The sequence below is a fragment of the Taudactylus pleione genome, unplaced genomic scaffold (genome assembly GCF_031769625.1).
Source record: "Taudactylus pleione unplaced genomic scaffold, aTauple2 ptg000157l, whole genome shotgun sequence".
NCBI lineage: Eukaryota > Metazoa > Chordata > Amphibia > Anura > Myobatrachidae > Taudactylus > Taudactylus pleione.
This window is the reverse complement of record NW_028284559.1, coordinates 5,185,667-5,199,410: the sequence shown is the minus strand read 5'-3', so window position 1 is coordinate 5,199,410 and position 13,744 is coordinate 5,185,667. Positions and strand designations below refer to the sequence as shown.

The following is a 13,744-nucleotide window of genomic DNA, read 5'->3' as shown; positions in this document are numbered from 1 at the left end:
CGCAGCCTTATCACGCAAAAAATACCGTGACAAGTGCCCGTTCATTTAACTGTGGGTAATCCCACTCAATTCAAATAGCAGAATTGTGGGAATCCTATGCAAGGAACACCTGCAGATAGGTAGGATGCATTCCTATTATGTTGCCAGACCTCAGGTTGATGTCCATGACTTTGCATCAGAAAAAGCAAGCAACTTTGGCCTTCATGGGAGGGTTGTAAAGAGTGTAGCTTAGGTGCAAATTTGCATCTAAACAAAATACAAGACTTCTAGAACAAATTCTACTGGACAGACTCATCTAAGTGGAGAAGTGTGTTCTTAGGGCCACAGTTGCTACTATCACCTGTGATATATAAATGTTTGCATTCGCATTGCGACCGCAGCCTAACATAAGGATACCCACTTCCCTTTACACACATTATTTATTTATTATTTATTACCAGTTATTTATATAGCGCATACATATTCCGCAGCGCTTTACAGAGAATATTCACACATCCGTATACTTTGACAACATAGCTAAAAATCAGTAACATTCGCACTTCTAGTCAATCACTCTGCCATGGGTCTACGAATCCTCTGCGATCGCAGTCCCGTTCGCAGCATCTGGTTCATGAAAACGCAGTGCGAATTAATCGGCCAATTGCGTGCGTATAAGCAACTGCGATCCTTGCTGAATCAGGCCCTTAATCCACAGTTATCTTCCAAGCTCATCACCAAAAGAGGAGGTACAATAACTACCTCAAAATGAGATAGCAGGGTGATGGATTCTTCTTTATCCCAGGGTATTCTAGAGGAAAATTTGAGGGCATGACATCTGAAGCTAATGCCAAAATCATATGATTCTCCAATATAAGGTCATTCCATGTCAAATGGACCAATTTTGAAGATCGTCCCCACTTTGTGCACTGCGGAGTCAGAGACCGTTGCACCCACCTCACCTTGAGGGCCATAGTATTGATACTATTGCATATTGTGAATTAAAATTTCCCAAAGTTAGTCTGACATACAGTATATGCCAACCTTCATGTAAAATGTTATCAAATTAGAGATAGTCAGCTTGACATGGAATGACCCTATGGTACGGATTGATATTATCTCACTACTACTTATTTTTATAGTTCATCAGATTAAAAGGGGACAGTGTTTAGCAATTTGCTTGTCCTAATTTAATTATAGAATCATGTTATAACACCTGTTGATAGCCAGGAACCCAATGGGACATTACAGGTATTGCCAGAAAAATGCCTGAATTGGATGTAGGATATGACCAATGTATGTAGAAATAGCAGTTTGGATAAGTTGATACCATGGCGTTAAAATTAAATACAGGTACACTAAATAAAAGAGGTTTACTTCCAATTGTACTGGTAACCTAAGTATGAAGGTTTCATAGTACCTTGACTTTTTCAGAGACCTCATCATATAGGTTAATGTTCAGCCGCTTTATCCCTGGCACATGAATCTTCCTCTTCTTCTTTTGCTGGAGTTGATACTCCGTCCGTGTCTTTACAATCAGCTAGTAGGAGAGAACAAAGGTGCAAAATACATTCTAAGATTTTATGAAAGGATACTGAATGCAAGAAAAGTTTTTTTGTTTCAAATACCTGGGATTTTTAGGACTTGTCATTGGTCATTAAAAAAAACCCACTAGTTAAAGCATAGAACTAAAAGTAAATGGAAGTATTGGGTCATCAACTGATGTCTTCATTCAGGGGCACTTCTCTCTTCAAGGATTACAGAGATGCCCCTAAGTATTTCATGGTTATACCCAAATTACTATGCCAGTCTTGACTTCTGAAAGCAGGTACGTAATGTATTGCTACACAATATAGTGTAATGCTATTCTCTCTGATACTTTTTTTTAAAGCACTGGAACTACTTTATAATGTGTCATTCTTTGTCCAAATCTGCAGTAGAAAAAAATTGATGTTAGAGTTTGTATGCAATACAGATTTGCTTGCGCAGAGCTTCATTTTCGCCCAATAATTAGTCTTCGTCACAATGTCATGCAACAAAGAAGCATTAGGAGACTGCACTGATTAAACTGATATGCAACACTTCTATATTTGTGTGTGACTGACTCTGAATCTGAAGAGGAGGTGCTACGATGCACACCAAGTTCAATTGTACATTGCTTGCAGACTCAGTCGCGCATAGATATATAAGTGGGTGCGACTTTTTTTCACACTAAGGGCCTGATTCAGACCCACTCGCGAGCGGCTGTACGCTCGCAAGTGGGTCGATGGTCTGCACTGAGCATGCGCACGACGGAGGGAGCTCCGTCGTGCGCATGCGCCAGACACGACGAGCGAAGGACTTTCCTTCGCTCGTTGTGTCCGATCAAAGGGGGCGTGCTGTCAATGTTGATTGACAGCACGCCCCCTTTGGTGGGCGTGCCGGGGGCGTGCCTCCCTGACGGGGGCGTTCCCACGGGAACGCCTCCCGTCAGAAGCCGGCCCACTGACATCACTAGTGATGTCAGTGGGAGTGATTTTGGCTCTGATAGAGCCAAAATCACTCCGGAGCTTGCGGTTGAAAACCTCAACCGCAGGCTCCGGCTCGCAATTTCGATGGTCGCGATGGTCACGACCATCGCGGCCATCAAAATGCACGCTCGTATAGGCTGTGGGTGGTGACCCACAGCTATACGAGCGTCCAGGAGGACGCTCCATGAAAAAGGAGCCCGGCCCTCATGCAGAGCGTGCGCTCTGTTCAGAGCGTACGGCTCTGAATGAGGGCCTAAGTTCCGTTGTGATATAAAAATGTCACATTGAGAGTCTAAGATGCATTTTGGACAAAAAAAGACGCTCGGCGCAAACAGTCGAAGAGACCTGGCGGCTGTCTTACCCCAGGTGACTCACGCGGCATGGCATATTGTGGCTAGGTGAATGAAGACACATCTGTACATGTATTAAGGAAGATCTACCTTACAATTGTCTGCCACCAAAACACTATGCTCCAACAGAAAGGGGACTTGTAGGATTCACATAAAAGCCAACAATCGCTTTGCTGGAACTACAGAGTTTAGTAGCTTAGTTTGGAGTAAAGGTGCACCAGTCACCCATAGCGATATTTCTACATAATACTGCCAGTTATGAGAGGGTAGTACAAAAGAAGAATTTACTATAAATGAACCATGTAAAAGTATGTCTGAAGTTTGCCAAAAACATACAATAATGACCCCTGTGTGATAGATAGATAGATAGATAGATAGATAGATAGATAGATAGATAGATAGATAGATAGATAGATAGATAGATAGATAGATAGATAGATAGATAAGACCAAGGTACAGTAGAGCTTTTTGCTCAAAGTTCAATGTAATATGTGTGGTGAAAATGTAACACTGCCCGCATAAAAAAAAAAAAAACACACCATATCTGTAGTATGGTGATGGTGGCTATATACTGTGTGCTGCGATTAATCAGCAGGGAGTAGTGGGCAATAATGGATGGTGCACAATACTGGATGAGTGCCTGCTTCAGTCTGCTATAATAATGAAGCTTGGGAAAAACATTTCAACTGAACAAGGCCAAACTTACCATGGTAAGAGCATAAAAGTTATTGCCCTGCAATGGCCCAGTGAGGAACAGTGGCACTGGCACTATGTGTAAATTGGGATTCACATGAGTCATTATATGTTAATTATCAGTGATGTGAACAACCATCGCACATTGGAGACAATTTAATCGGCCCATTGACAATAGAAATGTTACATACACATTTGAATCTGTAAGTATATATGGCTACTGAAGATAGCTTTGCATTCCAGTTTCACTTTATCCCTGGAAAGATGGCAATTTGTGCACAAGACTTGTAAAGTCATGGGAAGTCATCAGAAGGTACAGTACCTTGTCAGGAAAAGGTTGCTCCAGTTGGTTGACATCTAGAGGTGCTATTAACGGTACCTCATCTTCATCCAGTCCTTGTTCATTGTCCCCTTTCTCCGTAAGGCTAGTCCCCAACTGTACCATTGTCCCAGGCCCAGCTAAAGAGATGGAAAAAATTGCAGTAATATATTTATGAATTAGTTCCACTGAAATTATGTTTAAAAACGCTTTAAAGAATTTTCGTTTAAAAACAAAAAACTTTGCGTACAAGTTTCTTGTGATAGGTGTCTATTGCAACAGGGACAATATATATAATTTCTGATACTGGCCCCTATTAACTTAGCAAATTCTGCTTTACTTTACTTTTTATGAGGAAGCTTATTAATCACTAAAACTATTACAAAGCTATGCCAGTGTTTGTGTTGACTGCTTGTTTCTTCTAGAATACAATAGAAAACGTGTGTACTTATATTCCAAGCCCTCACTTATACTGTACCTGCCTATCGCCTTGTTTCCCGAGGTCTACCTACTACTTGTGTTCTTCTTTTATCAAGGTCATACACACTTTATCATTCACAAAATCCTATTCCCATCTGAAAGATATTTCCGGTGCTGGACTTTCACTCTGCAATGTTCTTCATTGTTTTATTAGACTGCCCGGTAACCTGCAAAGCTTTGCTCTAATATATAGAATCTAAAATATCTTAGGTTGTCCACCTATAGGATGGCTTTCATTTATTTTCTGTTTAGGCTCCATGCAGCTTTAACTGCTATATATATAAAATTTAGGCAAATCACACACTAACTAGAAAAATACACGGTGCTCAGCTATAGTAAATTGTACATAAAGTATATTCCAGTATAAAAATTAGGAAAACGGCACTCACATTAAGTCCCAAAAAAATATTTAATATTTAACATATTTATTAATCTATCAGAACAAGAAAGGGGTACTTTCCAAGCCATCATGCCTGTGTAGTAAGCGGTACTCAGAATATGCATTCAGATGACAGCTTGATGGCCGTTTCAGTGACAGCACCTTCATCAAGGGCATCAAGGGCACAAAATAGTACTGCATGATACCCAATACCATACCTCCCAACATGACCCTCACCAGGAGGGACACGATGCTCTGGTCCTGGACTTCCCTGGTAAGAGGTGAGGCTGCAGCATAGTTCAAAATTCAAATATGGGAGCCACACCAACTGTCATTTCACACACTGCCAAACATCACTGGCTGGGACTCACTGGCAGTTGGTGTGGTTCCCCTATTTAAATATTGGACTGTACTACAGCCCCAGCTCTGGAGCCGCCACCAATCATAAATTACCAGGGAAGTCCAGGACCAGAGCATTGTGTCCCTCCTGGAGAGGATCATGTTGGGAGGTATGCAATACTTATAAGGTGATCTGGGGCGGCACTAATAGCAGCAACCAATCATCAATGCTGCACATACCTGTAATGGATGGATGTAGTCAAAAACTTGAAAATGTCAACACCACAATGTCAAGCAAGGTAAGTCACCGCAGGGCCACCAGGGACGATATGTCGACATTCTAACATGTCAACATTTTATCTCTGTCTACTTGATGAATGTTGACATTAGGACTATCAGCATATCATACCACACCCATAATGGATAACCTAAATCAATATCATCAGCATATAATTTACACGGCATCTAACGTATCTCAAACACGCCGCTGGGGTACTGCATCAGAGTTCCCTGATGCCAGAAGTCAGAAGCCGATTCCCGGAAGTACGTCAAACTGGAACATACCTGCTATTTAAAACTAATTGTTGTTTCCCCAGCAACAGATTCTCTGTCCCGCCACTTCCGGCGCTTCCTGGGAATTTGTCTCAGAGCACAGAATACCGGAGCTATGTTGCCATAGCAACATAAACATATACAAAATACAATAACTCAATGTAAAACCCACAAAATACCTATAGTAACTATGGCCCTGATTCCTAGTTGTATACAAACCTGACTGTTTACTTACAACTGTGATAGTGGGAGGACTGGGCATGAGCAAGAACCCATTCTGTGCATGTTCAGAACAGGTCCTGCGTCGTTGCATCCAGTACTCCCTAAGCCGTATCCTGATTGACAGGATGCAGCCGTTTGGCCGTTTATCTAAATTAAGCTTTTATGCATTTTTTTTTTACGTTTTCATGCTTGCTGAATAGCAAAAAAACATGAAAGAGCTGTAGAGAGCAATGACTTGCTCTCTACAGTGCAATAGTGTGTGAGCTGGGTACTATCAGAGAATATATTTGTGTTATCTTCTCCGTTAACCCTTTGCTGAATAGCGAGATTACCTAAAAAAATACAGAAACAATAGTTTCTGCATTATTTAAATAGAAATTTGATTGCTGAAAACAGCTCTTCATATCCATGTATTACTATTATTATTTATACCAAGGGGTCACACTTAAGGGGGGTATCCAACAGACGAAAAAGTTGAACGATAACGATAAAATCATTCGATAATCGTTCAATAATCGTTCGAACATCGTTTGAAAATCGTTTGAAAATTTGGTCTTTTAGACATCTATCATCGTGCAAACATGCTGGTCAACCTGACGATATCGTCAGGCTCAGCATGTTTCCAGATGATGGATGACCCTGCACTGAACGTCTGCTTGTTCAGTGCAGGGTCATCACACGACTGGCAAACGACTGCACGATTACAATGTCGTAATCGTGCAGTCGTTTTCAGATCTTGTAGTGGATGCCCCCCATTAGTTTATTATTATACTGCACTCTATAAAGACCTTTGCCCCTCCAAAGAAAATTAATTGGTCCTATACTGTACTAGGAGGAAGTTGTGGTTGCCCAACATTTGTGAACTTAAGGAACATAGAAAATGTAGTTATTTATATTTTGGAAAGAATTAAATCAAGCAAATGACATTTATGAATTCCCCTCATATTTCCTCCTTTCTTCCCCTGGCAATCCATTCTTGTGAGTTCCTAAATATAGCAAAAAAAATACTTGGTGATCCCATGTTAGTGTATATGATAAAAATCACCAAAATGCAGCAATACTATAATATCAGTATTTTCTTTTCTGTATTTCAGAACTTTCTGAAAAATAGGTTTCCAAATAAAAGATTCCATACTAATGTTTGTCAAGTATATATTTGTTCTGCACTCTACCAGTTTGTGAATTTATTTTATACCATATTTGACAGAGGGCGGAATGTACTAATGCTAAAATGCGGGCAAAACTCTGAGGTTTGACCACATTTCCCATATGTACCTAGCTCCCGAAAGTGGACCTTTCCGGAGCTTGTACTGTACCTGACGGGCAAGGCCATCTATAAATGACATTGCCTAATACATGGGTGGGAAACCTTCTTTCTGTCGAGGGCCATTTTGATATATATAACATTTTTCGCAGGCCCGATGCAGGCCACGCCCCCTCTGTTACATCACACGGGGCATGGCCACAATCGCTGGTGATTACAGAAATGCCCGGAGCATCCTGAGGAGTGTAAGGGCAGCGGTGTGACCATCCCAGTGTACATTGCCATTCTAGGCACCCTGCTAGCCAGATGAGGCTAGCAGAAAAAAGCTCATAGGTCCAGACCAAATGATTCTGCGGGCCTTATGTGGCCCCCGGTCCTGAGGTTCCCCATCCCTGGCCTAATAGAAGCCTATGGGCTTCTCACCGCAGATATCCCCTGAGGCAGAGAGGGATCCAATAGGATCTCTCTCAGTGTCCCCCATGGCTCGCGCATGCACAGAATGCATCCTGGGTCATAAACAAGTCCTCTCTTCACAAAGATGCATGCAAGTGGCGGGTTGTATCACATTCAGAATGCAATGAGTGATATATCTCACCCATAGTTATCGAAGTGACAACTCTGACAGAACTTGCAACAAAAATCTATTCAGTGAGCTAATAAAAGACAATTTATTGTGACAGGGTCAGCATAGTTCCACATGAAGAGAATGTGGAATGTCCAGATCTCCCAGGTTTGGCAGAGCAAAGGCATTAGGAATGTGAAATGTCCAGTTCAGGTGTTGCCTCGATCGGAGTATGGAAAGGCAGCTGATTACAGACACCTGTGTGAGCCTGGTTTAAGAGCTGCAGAGACACTGGGGAAACTGATCCTGATGTGAGATAGTCGCCCGGGTTATAGGCCTGGGGGTGATTAGTGATCCTGGACCTGCGAATCCACTGAAGAAATATATTGCTGTTTGGAAGACTTTGTGTAACATCTTGCCTGTGAAACTGCCATATCCTCTATACCTGCCTGTGTTGAGAAATAAAGCTGCTGATGGATTTTACCCGGTCTAAGTGATTCTTGTCACATTTTACACCTGAACAGGGACTTGCTGGAAATAACTACGTTGCAAGAGCCCAGATACAGTGACGGGATTCACCCACAGCGGCAGTGAGATGTTTGCAGGACGCTACCCGCTGCGCAGTGCCCATTACTCATAATGCCCACAGTAATAGTGCCACTTATACACATAATGCCCAAAGTAATAGTGCCTCTTATATACATAATACTCACAGTAATAATACCCCTTATAAACATAATGCTCACAGTAATAGTGTCCCATACACATAATACCCATAGTAATAGTGCCTTATACACAATCCCCATAGTAATAGTGCCCTTACTCATAATGCCCACGGTAGTAGTGCCCATTACTCATAATGCCCACAGTAATAGTGCCACTTATACACATAATGCCCAAAGTAATAGTGCCTCTTATATACATAATACTCACAGTAATAATACCCCTTATAAACATATTGCTCACAGTAATAGTGTCCCATACACATAATACCCATAGTAATAGTGCCTTATACACAATCCCCATAGTAATAGTGCCCCTTACTCATAATGCCCACGTTAGTAGTGCCCATTACTCATAATGCCCACAGTAATAGTGCCTCTAATACACAATCCCCACGGTAATAGTGCCTCTTATACACAATGCCCACAGTAATAGTGCCCTTTATACAAATAATGCCCACAGTAATAGTGTCCCTTATACACAGAATGCTCACAGTAATAATGCCCCTTATACACACACTGTGAGCATTAATAGTGTTCCATACACATAATGCCCACAGTAGTAATGCCCCTTAGACATAATGGCACAGTCACACTGTACTTACTTGAACCCCCTTTCCTGGACCTGCCGCCGTTCCACAGCTCCTTGCACTCGGCACTACGGGAGAGACGGTATGACATCTCTCTCTACATTCACTGCGGTAGATGGAAAGTCCAGCTCAGGAGTGAGCTCCAGCCTCCGGATGCAGGGGAGGAGCCGCCGGGCACCCGCTGGTAACAAAATCTCAGTTTGTGCCCGGCGGCTCTCCATCCCGGCACCTCCCTGCTGAGTGCTGGCCCTGTATACACACAGATTCATACATTAATTTTCCAAGCTCTGTAAAGGTTATCTGTTTGGAGCTAGACCATGCTGGTTATCGCCATCTTTAGATGATGTTTTCGTTTTCAAGATCTCTTCACAGAATCACAAGTCAAATAATAGAACCACTTGTGGCACTTTTAAAATGTGTTAGCCAGTAATGACTACATCCGTGCTCCAGCAAGGAGACCTGGAAAACATGCACTTATAGGGTTCCCCGGGGACTGGAGTTTGGAAATACTACTGTAACTTTCCAGGTTACTTCCTTTCAAAGCAATATTCAAAACAACATTACAATAGTTATAAAAAATAATACCTACTATACAAGCATGTCCCTAAATTGCCATATTTGCATTTGTGTTGGAATTGCAGATATAAATTGTTCCTCACTAAAATATACATTACATATTTTGCACCTCAAATCCTTTCATATGAAGTTACCCCAGGCCTCTCTGACACATTCCTGAACCAATGGCACCCTTTCTGAAAGTGACGTCCACCGTGATAAGAAGCTGTTTGCAGATCACAGTAATAAAAATATGGCATCCAGAACAATATCGCCTGTCGCTTCATCACATAACTCATAACTTTTTGGGGGGACAAAGTGGAAAAAGTGCACATGGACAGTAGAGGAATAACTCATCGTGTTGCCTCGCCGTTTATATTACCCTCGGCTCTGTACGCAACAGCGCATCTGTGCAGGGTTCCACATAGGGGTTTTCAGAACAATCTGCGCATGTCCAATAGCAAATAATCACTCAACTACACAGACATCGGCATTGTGTGCAGTGAGCCTCCACCTGAATCTGCCCCTTAGTATTTATACAACTGCCAGACAAATTAGTTACCCAGTCCTCAGTGCAGCTAGATGCCTTACACCCTGACCCTCCCTTCTTTAAATGGTCACCTGCAAAAGGTGACATTTGTCTACAACAGAAAAAAAAAATCACAGCTTATCTCCATAACAATTGTGAGAATTTGTACTGTTAAATTTGAAGTCTATAGTAACAAACAAACATGGTAGGGTAGATGATCATCTTCTCTGATGGGTTCCCTGGAGAAATTAACACTATCTAGTAGCACCGTGAACAACGGATGCAGGTAAGCATCATTTTTTTTGTAAGGAGAGAATACTTTTGATGTACATTTAATAATTGTTCCATCACCACCCCACCTTCCCCAAACACACAGCAAATACACAGCAATATCTACAATTTTGAAGCCAGGCGCCATTCAACTCCGCCTTACTTATATAGTTCCCTTAAAGGACATAAATACAGGGTGTTATTAATTGGGGAAGCTGTACTCTTGCCTTTGAGTTATTAAGATAAGCACCTTTGAACTCATTGCTGTTTTTAGAACCTTATTCTCAGTTCATTTGTTTTTTATTTATATTATTGGGCTTGTGCAATACTTACCATTTTCCATTTGCACTTTATTCCAACACTTTGGTGTTGAGATTTATGTATCTGTTTTTTAACTCAGTTATCATTTAATATTATTACTATCTTTGCTCCTTCATTTTTTAGATATTAATTTGACATATCAAGTCATATGTAATATGTGCGTTTTTATTTCATGTATTCATGTTAGTGTGTCCTTTTGAACTTTTGATTAAATAATTTTTTTATATATATTTATTGCACTGTGCACTTTCTAAGTGACGCCTGTCGCTGTATCATTCACTTTTTCCACATTTTCGTTTGGGATTTGCCCCAATCCCTCTTATTGGTATTCATTCAGCTGACACCTCTAGGTAGTGCGTCTCGTTATTTATATACCTTGCACTTTATTCATTTACTACAGTTTAAATTATCTTTAATACTATATTTACTGTTGTTGGTTGGCGCCATAGCCATCACATTTGTTCTACTGTTATTAATTAAAGTTCACCTATTCCAAGCAGTCTACAGCAAAAACTAGTTATTGGAATGTCACCAAATTTTCAGTGCGTCTTAATGAGGTCATGGGAAGAAAATTCACGCCCGCCAGAAAATTAGTTTTAAAAATCACCACCAGGGGGCATTTTCCACTTGTAAGGTAGCAGATATGCAAAGTTATACAAGATTACAGACAGTCCCCGGAAACCACAGCCTGATTGACAGGTTGCGAACATTTGGGGGAGGTGTCAGGCAGCATCCTAGAAAGCAGGGGGGGGGCTCCCCATTTTCTGGGTGTGCTGAAGTCAGTCCTTGTACGCAGCTTTACTGACTTCTGCTGCAGGAAAACACTGGCCAGGGCTCAGTGGAAATGGGTGCCCCAGTCCACCTCACCCAAATCCAACATGGGGAGATCGGTGCTTGGAGATGATGTCATCTCCAAGCACCGACTTAAGAGTTCCACTACACACGGGTCCAGTGTGAACGTTGCCGAGCCGGGAATAACCTTTGTCAGTTCCATAGTGTGAAATGGGCTGTCCTGGGCCTGACACAGTTTGCACCATGTTCCAAAAAACCTGGGTCAGACCAGAGATTTAATTTTTCTCTGGATTAGCACTGAATTTTGCAAAGTTGGGACTAATTTCAGGACATTCAAATAGGGGGCGTTCAAATTACTGAATTTATTTATTTATTTATTAACAGTTTTTTATATAGTGCAGCATATTCCGTTGCGCTTTACAATTGGAACAATTTAGTGTTTGTTAATGATCTTCTGTATGTGCTAACCTGGAGCAAAGCCTTTATAGATAAAATTCAACAGTTTGGAAAGACATCTGGATTTAGTGGTAATGGTGACAAATATGTGGCCCTTTTTCTGAGTAGAGGGAAACAATCACCTTGGGTTCAATCCCTGGTTCTCCAGTAGGTGAAATGTTATATAAAATAGTTAGATATATACTTGCCCAAAATTTTCTATTTATTTGTATGACATCCATGTATTCACTATTATCATGAAGTCAATTAAAGATCTTAAAAAATGGCAGCAACTCCCCTTTTTAATTAATTTAATTTAATTAAGATGATCACTTTCCCAAAAATGTTATACTCATTACATACACTCCTTATTATACTCTCTAACTTGGGTCTTATGACCATCAATAGGTCAGTTGGGAAACTTAAAAATGTTATATATTATATAATAATGTTTGCATCTTCAAAAACATAAAATTCTTACTGATATTTTTTTCCCCCATTGTTGAAGTCCTTGTGGATAACAAGGCGTAAAATTAGTCGGAAATGGAATTATATAGGCATCACTCACCATTTCTCCCTCTGCGGGTAATGATTCACAGGGCCGTAGCTAGGGTAGTGCGGCCGGTGCCATCGCACAGGGCACCACAGGTTAGGGGGCGCTGTTTGGGCCTGTCATATTTCTATTTATTATCATTCTTGATTGTAGCTTACTCTTATTTCATCACCAACATCTCCTGGCCTCTCCTATCTGTTCCCTGGCCCTTCCCCATGAAGTCATAGCCCTTTTTTGGGTGCGTTATGTCCCTTTGAAAAATGAGGGGGCGCCAATGCTCTTTCTGGCACAGGGCACCAAAAAGTCTAGTTACGGCTCTGATGATTCATTTCATAATAGACAGCAGGGGCTGGCTGGCAACTTTAAGCCTGGGGGGCAACAGCAATCAAGTGGCCCTGGCTTTTTCACCAGTGCGTGAGTGCCACATGTGTGTGCCCAAAAGCACCAAGTTGAGCAGCGCAATGTGGCTAAACCCACCTAAAGCACTGCTTTGGACACCCAAACTCCTGTTTGGGAGCCCAAAGATTTTGCTTATCGCACATTTCTGCTACCCACCTCAGGAGGCTGCGAGAAGAAATATGTGCATCTGCAGAAAGGGGCGTGGTCACACAATCTTATTCACATTACACTTCACATAGTGCCCCTGATTCACATTACACCTCATACAGTAGTAGTGTCCCTTATTCATGTTATGACACACAGTAAGGGCCCCCTTATACACAATGCCCACATTAGTGCCCCTAATACACCTAATTCCCACAGTAATAGTGCTCCTTATACAATGCCTCCAGTAGTGGTGCACCTTATGCAGTGCCCCACAGAGGTAGTGCCCCTTTTGCAGTGCCCACAGTAGTGGTGCCCCTTATGCAATGCCCACATGAGTGATGCCCCTTATGCAATGCCGCCATTAGTAGTGCCCCAGTGGTAATGCCCCCATTAGTAGTGCCCCTTACACAAAAAGAAACGTTAAACACATAATAGTTACCGTAAGCCCCGCTCCCGCGTCCACTGTCGTTCGACTGGCTGCTCCTCGGAACTATGGGAGAGACATCATGACATCTGTCCCATAGTGCCCACTGTGGGAGCCGGAAGCCGGAGCTCAGGAGTGAACTCCATCCTCAGTCTGCTGCTGTAAGGAAGGAGGCGGGTGCCCGCTAGTAACAAAATCTCAGCAGTCGCCTGGCAACTCCCTGCGGTGCAGGGCTGACTGGCCAGGTAAGGTGGGTTGGAGAAGGCGAAACTGGTTCCAAATAGTACTGACAGAATGCAGTTCTGCCCCACTTTAATCCCTGCCCATTATGTCTAAAGGGGCACTTCCACTAGCAGATATA

At 42.0% G+C, this 13,744-nt stretch overlaps 1 protein-coding gene across 3 annotated transcripts in view; it reads right to left on the bottom strand.

Moving 5' to 3' along the window:
• Nucleotides 1-13,744, bottom strand: part of CALY (calcyon neuron specific vesicular protein) — a 49,722-nt gene that overhangs the window by 16,857 nt on the left and 19,121 nt on the right. For all 3 annotated transcript variants that reach the window (XM_088475009.1, XM_088475007.1, XM_088475006.1), the window contains exons 2-3: nucleotides 3,852-3,988; nucleotides 1,397-1,516 (exon numbers count right to left, since the gene is read on the bottom strand). In XM_088475009.1, coding sequence (XP_088331135.1) covers nucleotides 1,397-1,516; nucleotides 3,852-3,974 — 243 coding nt within the window. In that variant the 5' untranslated portion in view covers nucleotides 3,975-3,988. The remainder of the gene's footprint in view (nucleotides 1-1,396; nucleotides 1,517-3,851; nucleotides 3,989-13,744) is intronic.